General features: G+C 57.0%; 2 protein-coding genes across 2 annotated transcripts; one reads left to right on the top strand and one right to left on the bottom strand.

Moving 5' to 3' along the window:
* Window positions 1-109: 109 nt before the first annotated feature.
* vps54 (VPS54 subunit of GARP complex) lies at window positions 110-6,653 on the bottom strand. Its single transcript, XM_068750943.1, has 22 exons — window positions 6,512-6,653; window positions 6,176-6,417; window positions 5,908-5,992; window positions 5,659-5,693; window positions 5,442-5,573; window positions 4,979-5,364; window positions 4,524-4,650; window positions 3,710-3,817; window positions 3,557-3,612; window positions 3,384-3,480; window positions 3,048-3,292; window positions 2,809-2,938; window positions 2,554-2,735; window positions 2,025-2,137; window positions 1,867-1,930; window positions 1,695-1,800; window positions 1,519-1,606; window positions 1,322-1,443; window positions 1,173-1,253; window positions 956-1,063; window positions 789-883; window positions 110-665 (listed from the first exon to the last, which is right to left on the bottom strand). The coding sequence occupies exons 1-22, from the start codon at window positions 6,651-6,653 to the stop codon at window positions 560-562; spliced, it is 2,850 nt and encodes a 949-aa protein (XP_068607044.1). The 3' UTR covers window positions 110-559.
* A 4,294-nt stretch (window positions 6,654-10,947) lies between these two features.
* Window positions 10,948-14,874, top strand: LOC137907139 (equilibrative nucleoside transporter 2). Its single transcript, XM_068751451.1, has 12 exons — window positions 10,948-10,979; window positions 11,051-11,132; window positions 11,780-11,925; window positions 12,018-12,161; window positions 12,306-12,433; window positions 12,529-12,626; window positions 12,722-12,794; window positions 13,208-13,293; window positions 13,401-13,509; window positions 13,626-13,711; window positions 14,299-14,495; window positions 14,637-14,874. Exons 1-12 carry the CDS (start codon window positions 10,948-10,950, stop codon window positions 14,746-14,748), a joined length of 1,293 nt encoding a protein of 430 aa, XP_068607552.1. The 3' UTR covers window positions 14,749-14,874.
* The last annotated feature ends 102 nt before the right edge of the window (window positions 14,875-14,976 follow it).

The raw sequence follows: 14,976 nt of genomic DNA, 5'->3' as shown, positions 1-14,976 counted from the left end.
AGGAAGCCCCGCCCAGATGGGACGAACCATTGTGGGTCGAAGAATCGAGGTCTAAAAATCAGATCTTCATCATTATCATCATCAGAACAAAGCACTGGTTTGGTTCATTTAAAATTAGATCGGTGACTTTATTGTCAGAACAGAGGATTCCTATTTTAGCATCCGATTAGCAACGTAACCATGACAACACACCGCAACTACACCTGACGTAGTTCCGGCCTGGAAAATATTGTTGCTTCTGGGAATGAAAGAATCGAAGAAGCAACTGAATGAAAACCGCCCCCATAACTCCCCCAAACCAGGAAGTAGGAAACCCCGCCTCCATCCGAGCCTCGGCTTCCAGACAGAAGTCCAGTTTCAGTGTCGAAACCACCTACAGCCCTCCCACTGGAGCCGACCAATCGCTGACCAGCACAGCGACCCGAGGCTTTTAGAAAGGAAACTCATCCTCGTGAAGTCTCTGAAGGCGGGGCTCCTCACGAGGCCCCGCCGCTTCCAGTTTCATCGTCCCGGCCCTTCACCTGTCCAAGGTCATCCGGTCCCGCGTGTCCAGTCTCCGTCACCTCTTCTGCTCCCAGATCTCCACCATGTTCAGGTCCAGGCGCTCCAGGCTCCGGAGCGCCTGGACGTTCTCCGTGTAGAAGGCGACGTCCACCACAACCAGCCTGCAAACAACAGGCGGTCCATCTCAGGCCGCCTCATTGGGTGCGTGTGTGTGTGTGTGTGTGTGTGTGTGTGTGTGTGTGTGTGTGCGTGCGTGCGTGCGTGCGTGCGTGCGTGGCAGCTACCCGTGCTGCGGTCCTCCATCATTAATGACCCCGAGTCGAGACAGTTGCCTCTTCAGGTGGATCTTAAAGCCGCCATTGATCCTCAGAAACAGCATCTGCAACAGGAAGCACAGCAGCCTGAGGCCCCGCCCTCCAGGCGCTCAGGTGAAACACCTGCTGAGGCTCACCTGCGTCTGCTCTTCAGGCAGGAGCTCAGAAATGGCTTCATGCATCTTCATCATCTGCTTACAGACGTTCCTGAAGCAGGCCGAGGGCATCGGAGCCTTCACTTCATACTGAGGAGACAGCAGGTCAGAGGTCAGAGAAGGACATAAATCATGTGTAATTCTCAGTCCCCTCTAGGGGGCGGCGTCACGTTTGAATGTGCGTTCCCCTGGTTCCCACCTTGGAGACGACCTTCTCGAACAGACCGTCCATGATGGCCACCAGCTTGGCAGCGATCTCCGCTATGTGGTCGTTGTAGTCCTGAAAAACAGCGAGCGTCCTCAGAGCTTCTAGAGACGAACACGGGGGAAGGGCGGCGGCCCCGTTACCTTGGTGATGTGGTCAAAGTGCCTGAGGGCGCTGAACTGTTTGGGCTGCAGCTTGGTCTCAAAGTGGGCCCTGATGATGGGGACGTAGTGAACCACCAGCTGCAGGCAGCGCGACGCTAGCGCTAAGGACACAGACCAGAGGTCAGCAGAGTGAGGGGTCAGGTCTCAGGGTCGACCTGCCGGCCGGCGGCTCGCACCCAGGTTCTTGGTGGTGATGGTCTTGAGGCCGACCACCTGCAGGGCCCCGGCCCCCAGGACCAGCTGGCAGCTCCGCGAGTTGAAGTGCTGCAGAGACAGGGAGCTCACCTTTAGCTCCAAGCTAACGGCGTTCTAGCTTAAACACCGCTAACAGCGTTAGCACTGGGTGACTGACCTTGAGCAGGTCCGACAGACGCGTTAGCATGTCGGTAGCGATGGAGGGGATGTCGTTGACGCACTGACAGTACTCTAGAAAGATCCGGATCAGCAGCAGAACCGTCCTGAGGAAGCAGAAATACTGAACACGAGCCCAGAGGTCCAGAGATCTGGGGTTCCTCCTCTCCTACCCGATGACGGCGTGGCGGTGGCCGTCGACCAGCAGGAACTCTGCGGGCTTCCTGTCGTCCGGACCTGTACGGAGACACGGAACACGCCACAGGTGAAGACGGAGAAGAACCAGGAGGACAGGCTGAAGCACTGGGATCTAGGACCCGGGTCGCGGTACCTGGGATTCTGCGTTCTGGTAGCGTTAGTTTTCCGTCTGCGATGGCGTCGACCAGATCCTGAAACTCGGTGGGAACGTCCGCCTGCTTCCAGCGCTCGTTGTCCAGCAGGAGGCTGAGGACACACGACAGCATCATCAGGCGCCGTCTGATGCTAGCGTCTGATGCTAGCGTCTGATGCTAGCGTGATGCTAGCGTGAAGCTGGCGCCTGAAGCTAGCGTCTGATGCTGGCGCCTGATGCTAGCGTGAAGCTGGCGCCTGAAGCTAGCGTCTGATGCTAGCGTGATGCTAGCGTGAAGCTGGCGCCTGAAGCTAGCGTCTGATGCTGGCGCCTGATGCTAGCGTGAAGCTGGCGCCTGATGCTAGCGTCTGATGCTAGCGTGATGCTAGCGTGAAGCTGGCGCCTGAAGCTAGCGTGAAGCTGGCGCCTGAAGCTAGCGTGAAGCTGGCGCCTGAAGCTAGCGTGAAGCTAGCGTCTGAAGCTAGCGTGAAGCTGGCGACGCCCCCCCGCCGTTAGCGGCGCTGCTAACCTGAGCTTGGTTTTGCGTTCCTCGTGGAAGCGGTGGACGAAGCGGTTGGCCTGGCTCTGCAGCGCCCCCTTCAGGGAGACGCTGCGCCTGCCGCACAGATCCTCGGTGTCCCTCACGAAGGATTCCACCGCCTGAGACAGAGACACGAACTCCGAGGAGCTCAGGCGCTCCAGAGACCCGTCCTGTTGGAGACGAAGACAGGAAGCTCCTTATAAGGGCGTGGACTCTGACTCTTCCGGCTGAGGGAGGCCGCACCTTGGCCCGGCTGCTGAGGACTTTGACGCAGCGGTCGTGGCTGACGTCGGAGGCCGAGTGCAGCAGGTCCTGGAGGCCGGCGATGACCCGGTTCAGCTCGGGCTCAGAGGGAACCGCGTTCCCACCGGACCTGAAACACAACCGGCGTCTGACTCGTCCGCTCTCACCCCCGAGAAGGTTCAGGGCGAGTCTCAGAGACATACATGAAGCTTTGGGTCTCTGCCCCCCCCGGGTTCTGCTGGGTCCTGGAACCCACCACGGGACCCGGGTCCTGGGCCAGAACCCTCTGCTGGGCCTCGTTGAGGGCGTCGCTGATGAACAAGCCCTCATGGGTGAGGTAGGCCAGCTCCGCCTCCCCCTGCGAGAGGGACAGGCCGGGAGGGGCCTCCGCTGAAGGCCCGGAACCCGCCTCCTCCAGGAGCTGCTGGTTCTGGTTCGAAGCCAGAACCTCCAGAACCACAGATCTGATCACGTTCAAGGTGGCCTGACAACAGAGACGTGATGTTTATTGACCTGGGTCCAGGCTGGACCCGGACCCTGACCCGGACCCTGACCCTGGGGGGGTCCAGACCCACCTTGATCCTCTGCAGGAACAGAAGGAAACTCTCAAAGATGTTCTGCAGCAGCCGGAACCACTCAGGGAGCGTCATCACTCGCATCTGGTCCGCTAGCCTAACCGTTAGCAACACGTTAGCAACACGCTGCGCAGCAACGGCTAGCCCCGCCCCCAGACCGCAGCGCTACTCACTTTGTGACGACTTCAGTGTCGAGTTCTTCCATGTGCAGAACGCTTTCTGCTACACACTGCAGACACAAACATCAAAGGGCTTTACACGACTACACACACACACACACACACACACACACACACACGTTGTTTAAAACAAAGAGTGACTCGTACCTGAGCGACCACGCCCCTCGCAGCCGCCATCATCTCATCACCGTAAATATCCACGAAATCCAGCTTCCTCTGACGCAGCAGGCCGAAGACCAGAGACTCCAGACGCTCCTGAAACGCACGCACGCACACACGCACACACATTAACACACACAAACGCACGCACACACACACGCACACACATTAACACACACAAACGCACGCACACACGCACACACACACGCACACACGCATTAACACGCACACACACACACACACACGCACGCGCACACACGCACGCACGCACACACATTAACACACACACGCACGCGCACACACGCACGCACGCACACACATTAACACACACACACGCACACACACGCATTAACACGCACACACACACGCATTAACACGCACACACACACACGCACACACACGCACACGCACACACACGCACGCACGCACACGCACACACACACACACGCGCACACACGCACGCATTAACACGCACACACGCACGCACACGCACACACACACACACGCGCACACACGCACGCATTAACACGCACACACGCACACACATGCATTAACACGCACGCACACACACACACACATGCATTAACACGCACACACACACACGCGCACACACACACGCACACACACACACACACACCAGAATGAGCTTTACTTTGAAACATTAATTTTTTCATTTATCAATCAAATGAACAGAAACTGATCAGGACTAAATGTCTTTCTTAAATCACTGATTGGATATTTAGCATCGATCAGGTGTTATGGGCGTGGCCCTTCTGTTATTGATCAGGTAAAACACACAAACCTTCTCCAGGACCTGTGGCTCCTCCCTCAGGCTGCGGTCGAGGTCGCTGCGGGCGTAGACGCTGAAATCCTCCACCATCATCTTATCGATCAGCTTCTCCAGCTCGCACAGCTGAGAGCCCAGATGCCTGGGGGGGGGGGGGGGTCTGTACATCTCAGGTGCGTGTGACCATATAAGGAGGTGGACAAGCTTGATCTTTGGAACCGACTCGGTAACAGTACCGGGCCTTCATTCCGTCCCCCCCCTCACCTGAAGCTGTGCACCCCCTGCATTACCCCCCCCCCCCTCACCTGAAGCTGTGCACCCCCTGCATTACCCCCCCCCCCTCACCTGAAGCTGTGCACCCCCTGCATTACCCCCCCCCCCCTCACCTGAAGCTGTGCACCCCCTGCATTACCCCCCCCCCCCTCACCTGAAGCTGTGCACCCCCTGCATTACCCCCCCCCCCCCCTCACCTGAAGCTGTGCACCCCCTGCAGCTCCTGCTGCAGCACCTCCTTCGTGGTGCCGATGAGCTCCAGCGCTCCCACGAACTCGGCGGTGGCGAGCAGCAGCTGCACGGTGGGCTGCGTCTGATGCACCGCCGCCATCAGCTTCAGCTTGTTGTGCAGCTTCACACAGTTGCTGCGGGTCAGAGCGGTGCCGAGGGCCCGGAGAGGCCCCTCACACACGACCCGGTCGATGGCGGCGGTCCGGCGCCGCAGCACGGCCACGGCCCGCTGCGTCTCCTGGAGGCGGTCCTGCAGCTCGTGCTGCGACGACATGGCGTGGAAGAAGGCGTCGGAGCGCAGGGAGATCTGGCGAGCGATGCTCACCTCCACCACGTCCAGGTAGTGGCTCAGCTGGACGGACACAGAGAGACGCTCACCGCCGGGACAGAGGTCCGGGACGCGGCGCCGGCGCCGGCGGGGGACATTACCTTCTCCTGCAGCAGCCTGGAGGACGCCGCGTCTCGACCGGCCCTCCCCCCGGCGCTGCTGAAGTGTGACCAGGGCAGCACGCCGTTGAAGGTGCCCGGGTCCTCCAGAGCAAAGTCCGGCTTCATGAAGATCTGCAAAGATCCAAACGGGTCAAACGGAACCGAGGCTCCAGCCCGTTCTGCTGAGGTCCAGCAAGAAGCAGAAGCTCAGACTCACCTTGGGAACCTGTTCCAGCTCAGCTCTGGACTGCTCTGCTGGAGACAGGAGTGGATTCAGGATCAGTAACTCTGCTGTAGCTTAGCTTAGCATAGCATAGCATAGCTTAGCTTAGCTTCCATTGTGGCTGATCAGCAGCTCAGATAAATTATGGATGGACACTAAAATAAAACTACTAAGACGACAGATTAAAAGGCTAGAGGACACAATGCTGGGGGGGGGGGGGGGCAGCAGGGTACTAAATCATACCGTGATTGGTGGACATGCTGGAGACGGCGTCCACGGCGTCTTTGCTGGGACAGATCGTCTTACAGCGTTCATGGATTCTCTCTCTCTAACGGTAAGAAGACAAAGAAGCATTCAGGAGAGAGGAACAGCGGCACCGCCCCCCCTCCGAGGCGCCACGGGTTGACCTGAGGGGGGGCCGGCGGCAGGATGAAGCGTCAGAGGAACGCCACACAGCTCACAGGAAGTGTCCTGCGTCCTCCTCCAGCCTGGGCCCGCCTCAGGGACTCACCTGAGCCGTGTCCTGCAGGTAGGCGCCGAAGTGTTCCCGGCTGATGCTGGGGAGGTAGAAGGGGGGCATCACCTCCGTCTCGGCGAAGTCCAGCCCCCACGTTTTGGTGAAGAAGTCCGACTCCCTCTTGGCGAGCCGCGGGTCATTCAGGGCGGCGGGGAGGTTGACCTTGGAGCTGTACACCGTCCACCGGTCATGCTCCGCCACCACCGACGGGCCGGCGCACAGGCCCCGCCCCTCGCCTGCAGGGACCACGAAAGGCTTTCAGAGATTTACAAACATGTAGCCCGAGTCACTGCAGGTGCTGCCCCCCCCCCCCCCGATGTCAGTATCTGCTCTCACCTGTGGGCTCCTTGGGACAGACGTCAGGCAGCAACCGGACGGGCCGGCAGCGGCGGGGGGAGGGGTCCCGCTCCTTGTGATAGATCCCATCTCGGCCTCCGTGACGTGCCGGGGAGGAGCCGTGGCTGGAGGCCATGGGGGGGGGGGGGGGGGGGGGCTCGCTGGAGGCTAGCTGGAGGCAGATTCACAGAAACAACATTTCTATTGTCAAGAAATCAACATCGCCGGGATCCTCGTTGGTCCAGTCTGGCAATGACTCCGCCCCAGCGTGCGATCGCTGGTCTCCTAGCAACGGAGGCATGTCAACCAATCAGCGTGTAGATCTTTGAGTTAGCTTCTATGCTAACCATTGCTACATCTCCCGCCTGTGGGTCCACTCATAGCGACACCCCCGTGGTGGTTGGATGCTGGTTGGATGCTGGTTGGATGGCATGTCACCATGGTGATTACGATATATACAGGTCCAGCGTACATCTTACTGGTTAAACTGGTTTTGATAACCATGTCAAAGTGCTAAAACGGGCCGAAGTAACAGAAGCTAGCCCGTTAGCTTCATGTTTTAGCTCCCATCCGCCATTCATCGCCGTTTCTTCAACTTCAAAGCGACCGAGCCGACAGTGAAGGCAACACGAATGGACACCTGAAGACAAGTAGCTTTAGCAAGCGCTACGCAACAGGCCAGAGCGATGGAGAGAATGTGGAAAGGAGGTGAAGAAAACGTGCAGGCAGGCCGGAACGGGGGGAGGAAAGTATCAGGTGTCTCTGTGATAGGATGAAGGGACAGGTCTACAAGACAGTGGTGAGGACAGCCATGATGGACGGCTTAGAGACAGTGGTGAGGACAGCCATGATGGACGGCTCAGAGACAGTGGTGAGGACAGCCATGATGGACGGCTTAGAGAGGAAAAGACAGGAGGCGGAGCTAGAAGTGGAGGAGATGAAGATGCTGAGGTTCTCCTTGGGAGGGACCAGGTTGGACAGGATTAGAAAGGAGACAATGAGGTTAGACGTTTTGGAGACAACGTCAGAGAGACCAGACTTTGATGGTTTGGACATGTCCAGAGGAGAGACAGGGACTATATCGGTAGAAGGATGCTGAGGATGGAACTGCCAGGGAACGGGACTAGAGGACGACCCAGGAGAAGAGACATGGACGTAGTGAGGGAGGACATGAGAGTGGCTGGTGTTGGGGAGGACGATGCAAAGGACAGGGTGAGGTGGAGACGGCTGGGTTGCTGTGGCGACCCCTCGGGGGACAAGCAGACAGTACAGTGTAGTCCGTATAGCAGACGCTAACACTTAAGCTAATGTTGTTTGCTAATCCAGCGGGGGTTACACGTAGACCGGCTAAAGCTAACAGGCTAGCGGAAAGCAGATAATCCGTGACGTCCGGTGACTGCGGGCGTTCTGACGTTTCCGTACCTGTCGTGTGACGTACAGCAGCCGGTGCGTCGCTTCTGCGCCATGACACGAACACCGGTCAAACCGGGAGCGAAGCGGCGCGACTGGCAGCAGCAGAGTCCGCCATTGCGCTGACCATCATGCACCGCGGCAGACGGAACAGCTGCGACTTCTTCCTCTCCTCGCGTAATTGAGCTCATTCCTGCCCCCTGGTGACCAACGGCGCCCCCTCCCGGTGGAAAGGTGAATGAACACGTTTTAGCTGTCTCCGCCGAGGTTCTGTTAGCCACATAACGCAGAAAGTTACGGACGGATCCGGATGAAACTTTCAGGGAATGTTGGGAATGCTACCAGGAACATTGATTACAGTTTAGTGACGATAACCGGAATCTCAATGAGATTTATTTTGCGAGTACACAAAGACCGTAACAATAAGAAGACAGCGGCGTGATCATAAATAGAGTAAAGATGAAGTGAACACGCCAAACCACCCGACACATTTTAGTTCTGCTTTAACTGCATAGTTTCCATTTTTGTAGTTTGTGCTGAAAGCGAATGAAAACGATGTGCATGTAGTTCCTGATCAACGTGAACCCCGTAACAAACGAGGCTCAAATCAAGGTGTTCTGCTCATGAGGGGGGGTCAGTGTAAATCAGAGCGAAGCTCCTGATAAGGACATTTTATAGACGAGTCGACGTTTGTTTAAGGCTGATCTGGTGTAACGAGACGGTTTGGATCAGGAGCTGCTTCCTCATGAAGCTCCCGAGCAGCGTTTAGCTTTCGGTGAGGACGTAACGATGCCATCGTCCTTCCTTATGGACTGAAACGCTTCTCTCCAGATGGCCCGTGGATCCGTGGCGCCGGACGCGACGCCTCTCGGGGCTCTGGAAGATGAGCCTGGTGCAGCCGCAGCCCCCGCCCAGCGGCCGGGTGCAGAACGGGCAGGCGGCGTGGAGGGCGTGCGTCCCGTGAGGCAGCGGGATCTGACTCCAGTACTCCGTCGTGTTCTCCGAGCAGACGTGTCCACAGGGGACGCAGGCGTGGGTGGGGGGCGGGTCGAGTGGACGGTGCTGGGCTTCACGCCGTTGGCCTGGTTCCTGCGACACAGCGTGAAGCGACTTCCTCGCCTCCCCTTGTCCCCGCCGGGCAGCGAGCCGTTACACCTGGACACGCAACAAACCCACAAGTCACTCAGCGCCATGGGAGACGCCGCCGCTATACAGGACGTACGACCAGGTGACGGCGCTCGAGGACAGCGTCTCACCCGAGCACGATGAGCTCGCCATACCGGACGGGTCCTTCGGGGGAGGACGGGGAGGACGAGATGTCCTCATCGGCCAGTGAAAACATCCGTGCAGACTTCTGGGGGGGGAGTCACACGGTGTCCCTCAGGGTGTGTCCCTCAGGGTGTGTCCCTCGGGGTGTGTCCCTCAGGGTCTGTCCCTCAGGGTGTGTCCATCACATGACCTGCAGACCCAATCAGAAAAAGAGTCAGAGTTAACTTCAGGAGTCACACAAGCAAGTTGTTTAAATTAAAAACCTTCATCCAGACACACAGAGCAGCGTTGATCATACCTCCGTCATCGGGCATCTGTATCGATCTGGAAGGGGCTCAGAGGAATGCAGGAATGCACTTTCTACTGTTCCCAGGATCCGGACTGCTGCTGCCGCGATACATTTCAAAATAAAGCTAAGAATTCACCAATTAAAAGTTTAATAATGTTAAAGTTGCTTTAAATATTAAAAGCAGCTTTCTTTCTGACACACACACGCACGCACACGCACACAGAATAAATTCTTTTATATGACTAAAGTACCTCAATAATCATTCGTAAATCTCTTACCTTACTCGTATTTCTTTAGGAGGTCCAAATTGAGCCGAAGCTTATGGCCCACTTTAGAGACGCTATTAGGAGGTTAGACCAAAACTAAAGTCGAGCAAACACGAAGGAGTATAAATATCGTGCAAAGATGGACAATAAACGAACTTTCCCTCAAACAGGAACGCGGAACGCGGCAGTGTTCCCACGTGGCGGTTTATTTTATGAAACGCTGATCAATGGTTATTTTCCACGTGACTCTGACCCAGATCCACGTCGTGTTTTTATCTTTATCGCTGTGGTTTTATGAATTCAACGGCAGACGCGTCTCTCCATCCACGTCTTGTCTGTACTTTTCCTCTTAAGTTTTATTTGTAGCCATTTTAAAATTCGGTTGCACTTCTTGTCATACAATGCGTCTGGATTTAAAACATTTTTTAAGCTAATGTCAACGTTGACTCCCAAAGTCACCTGATGAGAACGCGATGAAAGCAACCGCCCCAGCCTGCTTCCCAAACTGGCAAATAAAAGGAACAATTACGCGACACGAGAAGCAGCACGTGCACGGCACGTGCACGGCGGCGGCCCGGGATTCCTGAAAAGAGCGCGAGGCTCCGGAAGCCCCCGCAGTCCTCCTCAGCACCTGCAGCAGCTTCTCACCTGTCCGCCCGACACGGTGAACGCGCGCGACCCTCAGGTGAGCTCCTCTTATTCCATGAACGAGCGTCTTCAGGGGCGCGCTTTATAGTGACCGTTGTGTTAAGGAATAGAACTCATAATTAGTTTAAAATGTTCTTATGAGCGCCGCGTGGGCTGGACCGCAGCTCACCTGACAGGTGTCAAATAAATGTCTTAGAGAAGAACAAAGAAGTCTTTAATGATGAGATCTGAGGGACACCAGAGACCCAAAAGTCCCCCCAGACTGGATCCAACCGGGTCACGGCTGGTGCGCAGAACACGGAGATGACGTCACCAGGCGAGCCTCGGGGGGAGGAGTTATTATCTATGACGTGTATTACTTTAAAGTATTTAGCAGCCCTATTGTTGATAGGCTGGGGGGGGACTTAATAACCGGTTCAGGAACTAATGACATCAGAACCACACGCCCAACGGGTCGGGGACACGGTTCCTCACACAGAACCCGTCTGATCAGGATATTGATCTTTGGCACTGAAGGGCCTGTCGCTCGGGGCTGAACAGGAAGCAGGATGCTGCAGGGGGCCACGCCTCCGGCTGACCGGTGAGTCCACTTCCTGTCCCGCGTCTCGCCGTGAAGCCCCGCTGGAAGTGAAGCCGGTTCTGTCTCCACAGCGGCCGGGTCGTAGCCGTCATCATCTTTGTGCTCGGGCTGGGAGTCCTGCTGCCCTGGAACTTCTTCATCACCGCGACTCAGGTGTTGTTGCTCCTCCTCCTCCTCCTGCTCCTCCTCCTCCTCCTGCTTCTCCTCCTCCTGCTCCTCCTCCTGCTCCTCCTCCTGCTCCTCCTGCGCCTCCTCCTGCTCCTCCTCCTGCTCCTCCTCCTGCTCCTGCTCCTCCTCCTCCTGCTCCTCCTCCTGCTTCTCCTCCTCCTGATCCTCCTCCTGCTCCTCCTCCTGCTCCTCCTCCTGCTCCTTCCTCTTAGCGATGAAGGAGCGGAACAGTTGCAGGATAATGTCCATGACGCCACACATGCTGCTCATCTTCAAACATTTTATTTGATCTGTGAACTGATGCTTTATTTTTGTTGTTGTGTTTGTTTGCAGTTTATTGTGACATCACAAACGTGCGCTAATGACATGAACTTTAACACGACTTTAAACCCGTTAACCTGAGGCCAGTATCTATTGAGAAGAGAAACCATTTCATCCGGATCTGGATTTTATTCTGGATCTGTGGCAGATTCAACACAAAATATTCCTGATTTCCTGACAAATTAATTAAATATCACAAAAAGGCACCAGAAAAACTAATGATGAAATGTAAAATGTAATTTATCGCAGGCCTGTACAGTCCGGGTCCACACAGTGAAACCCCCAATAACTGTTTTTTCCCTTTGTCGCAGTATTTTAACAAACGCCTCGCGGTTCCTAACGTCACCTCTAACGGCACACACGCAACTAAAGACTACAACTATGACAGCTGGATGGCCTTGCTTTCCCAGCTGCCCTTGCTGCTGTTCACGCTACTAAACTCCTTCCTGTATCAGTGGTGAGTTAATGTGGCCTCCTCTGAGGAAGAATAAATGATGACGATGATGATGATGATGATGATGATGATTTGATGATTTTGTGTCTCACCAGGGTGAGAGAGCGCCTCCGTGTGGCCGTCAGCTTTACTGCCATCTTCGTCCTCTTCTCCCTCACAGCAACTCTGGTCCATGTCCCCATGCATTCAGACGCCTTCTTCTCCATCACCATGGCAACCATCTGGTTCATCAGCAGTGGGTTGACACACGATCCCTCATCCATCGATCGGCTCGTGTTATTTAATCCCTTTCATGAATTAGTGACGTAATAAAGGGTCGAATCTAAACGGTAACACCTGCACTGTGTGTGTGTGTGTGTGCGTGTGTGTGGCGCAGCGTTCAGCGCGGTGCTGCAGGGCAGCCTGTTCGGCGTGGTCGGCCTGTTTCCTCCCGCCTACAGCTCTCTCTTCATGGCCGGTCAGGGTTTGGCCGGGATGTTCGCCGCCGTCGCCATGCTCTTCTCCATCTTGAGTGAGTGAACCGGCTTCCTGCAGCTGAGCGGCGAGGAGGACACGTCCTCCCATGTCTCTCTCTCAGGATGGCGTGCCGTCTCTTCTGGTGTCCAGGTAACGCTGACAAAAGGTCCGCGGCGCTGGGCTACTTCATCACGCCGTGCGTGGCCACGCTGGGGGCCCTGATGTGTTACCTGCTGCTGCCGCACCTGGTGAGGGGGCACGGTGGCGCCGCTGAGCCGCGGCGCGCTGCTGGACGGACCCGGAACCGGTACTCACTTATTCCTCGTGTGCGTCCCCCCCGCAGGAATTTGCTCGTTTTCACATGAACCGGAGTCCGTCTGATGAAGAGAAGCAGCAGCAGCTCCTCTGCAGCAAAGGTCGGCTCTGATTGGTCCTCACGCAGCAAACCGCTAACCATCAGACAAAACAAACTTGGACGTCACATGTCCGTCCCCATGTCCTTGGACATCGAGCGTCCGTCTCCGTGTCCTCGGACATCGAGCGTCCGTCTCCGTGTCCCTGGACATCGAGCGTCCGTCTCCGTGTCCCTGGACATCGAGCGTCCGTCTCCGCGTCCTCGGACATCGAGCGTCCGTCTCCGCGTCCTCGGACATCGAGCGTCCGTCTCCGCGTCCCCGGACATCGAGCGTCCGTCTCCGCGTCCCCGGACATCGAGCGTCCGTCTCCGCGTCCTCGGACATCGAGCGTCCGTCTCCGCGTCCTCGGACATCGAGCGTCCGCGTTGCTCGGTGGTTCCAGTTTCATTCTGTGATTTGTGATTCATTTGAAGACAGAGACGTCTTAGAGGACGCTGAAGTCCCCGAGGTCACGACCCAGACGCCGCCGCGCTCCTCCGTCCTCGCCGTCTTCAAGAAGGTGAACTCAGGAACAATGATATGAATATTCATGAGGCCTGCTATCGACCTGGGGGCTTCATGTCGTGTCTCATCGTCCTCGCTGACGGCGAGTCTCTGAACCAGCAGATCTGGCTGATGGCGTTGTGCGTGACGTCCGTGTTCGCCGTCACGCTGTCCGTGTTTCCTGCGATCACGGTGCGAGTGCAGACGGTCTACGAGGACAACGCTGCCTGGGGTGAGACTTCAAAGCCTGTTCCTGTCCTACGTCCTGCTGGACGTGGGTCCTAGGCGGAGGTTCTATGAAGGAGCCCGCCCCGGCTGCTTGTAACCTCGCTCTGCTCCGCCTTTCAGTCAGAGTCTTCACCTGCGTTTGCTGCTTCATCGTTTTCAACGCCATGGACTTCGCCGGCCGCCTCGCCCCGTCCTTCGTCCAGTGGGTGAGTCCCGTCTCCGGGAACGAGTCCTTCGCTGTCTCCGCCTCTGAACGAGTCCTTCGCTGTCTCCGCCTCTGAACGAGTCCTTTGCTGTCTCCGCCTCTGAACGCGTCCTTCGCTGTCTCCGCCTCTGAACGAGTCCTTCGCTGTTTCCGCCTCTGAACGAGTCCTTCGCTGTCTCCGCCTCTGAACGCGTCCTTCGCTGTCTCCGCCTCTGAACGCGTCCTTCGCTGTCCCCGCCTCTGAACGAGTCCTTCGCTGTCCCCGCCTCTGAACGAGTCCTTCGCTGTCTCCGCCTCTGAACGAGTCCTTCGCTGTCTCCGCCTCTGAACGCGTCCTTCGCTGTCCCCGCCTCTGAACGAGTCCTTCGCTGTCCCCGCCTCTGAACGAGTCCTTCACTGTCTCCGCCTCTGAACGAGTCCTTCGCTGTCTCCGCCTCTGAACGAGTCCTTCGCTGTCTCCGCCTCTGAACGAGTCCTTCGCTGTCCCCGCCTCTGAACGAGTCCTTCGCTGTCTCCGCCTCTGAACGAGTCCTTCGCTGTCCCCGCCTCTGAACGAGTCCTTCGCTGTCTCCGCTGATGCTTCTGCAGCCGTCCAAGGACAGCAAGCTGTTCCCCGGCGCCATCGTCTCCCGCCTGGTCTTCGTCCCTCTCCTCATGCTGTGTAACATCGAGGACTCCAGGCTGGTCGTCCTGTTCAGCCACGACTTGGTCTTCGTCGTCATCATGGCGTCGTTCTCCTTCTCCAACGGGTACCTGGCGACGCTCTGCATGGCCTACGCCCCGCAGTGAGTCTCACTTCCTGGGACGCATTTCTGGAAATGTCTGCCGGTGAGATTTACCTTTGTAGGCGTGACCCCGGCTTGACCCTGGCGTGACCTCCGACCTCCCCTGGATCCTGCCTCTGATCGGTGTTTCTGTCTCCCCAGGCTGGTGAAGTCCAACGACTGTGAGATGGCCGGTTCTCTGATGAGCTTCTTCCTGGTTCTGGGTCTGGCGCTGGGAGCGTCGTTGTCCTTCCTGCTGGGGACGCTGGTTTAGACGGCTAAAGGGGGACACTGACCGACCTTCATCGTGTCCGTCTCAGACGGACGAGCAGCGTCTCACCGTTTCATAGAAATGTAGAAATGAGTTCAAAGTCAGGGCGCCAGAGTGTCGGCGAGTCTTCGGTCGTCCTCTCTGTCGTCCTCTAAAGCGAGTCTTCGGTCGTCCTCTCGGTCGTCCTCCCCCCACAGATTGGGGGGGGAAGACAATAAAGTCCTCGCATGT

The sequence above is a fragment of the Brachionichthys hirsutus genome, chromosome 17, assembly GCF_040956055.1.
Source record: "Brachionichthys hirsutus isolate HB-005 chromosome 17, CSIRO-AGI_Bhir_v1, whole genome shotgun sequence".
Taxonomy (NCBI): domain Eukaryota; kingdom Metazoa; phylum Chordata; class Actinopteri; order Lophiiformes; family Brachionichthyidae; genus Brachionichthys; species Brachionichthys hirsutus.
The sequence above is the reverse complement of the archived record's forward strand: the minus strand, read 5'-3'. Positions and strand labels throughout refer to the sequence as shown.

Bases quoted from the DNA above. Each gene is read 5' to 3' on its own strand.
- LOC137907139 (XM_068751451.1), top strand. From the start codon at position 10,948: ATGCTGCAGGGGGCCACGCCTCCGGCTGACCG. The intron at 12,627-12,721 runs GTGAGGGGGCAC...TCCCCCCCGCAG, and splicing joins ACCTGCTGCTGCCGCACCTG to GAATTTGCTCGTTTTCACAT. The intron at 12,795-13,207 runs GTCGGCTCTGAT...ATTCATTTGAAG, and splicing joins GCAGCTCCTCTGCAGCAAAG to ACAGAGACGTCTTAGAGGAC.
- vps54 (XM_068750943.1), bottom strand. From the start codon at position 6,653: ATGGCCTCCAGCCACGGCTCCTCCCCGGCACGTCACGGAGGCCGAGAT. The intron at 5,365-5,441 runs GTAATGTCCCCC...GTGTCCGTCCAG, and splicing joins CCAGGCTGCTGCAGGAGAAG to CTGAGCCACTACCTGGACGT. The intron at 3,481-3,556 runs GTGAGTAGCGCT...GCTAACGGTTAG, and splicing joins GACACTGAAGTCGTCACAAA to GCTAGCGGACCAGATGCGAG.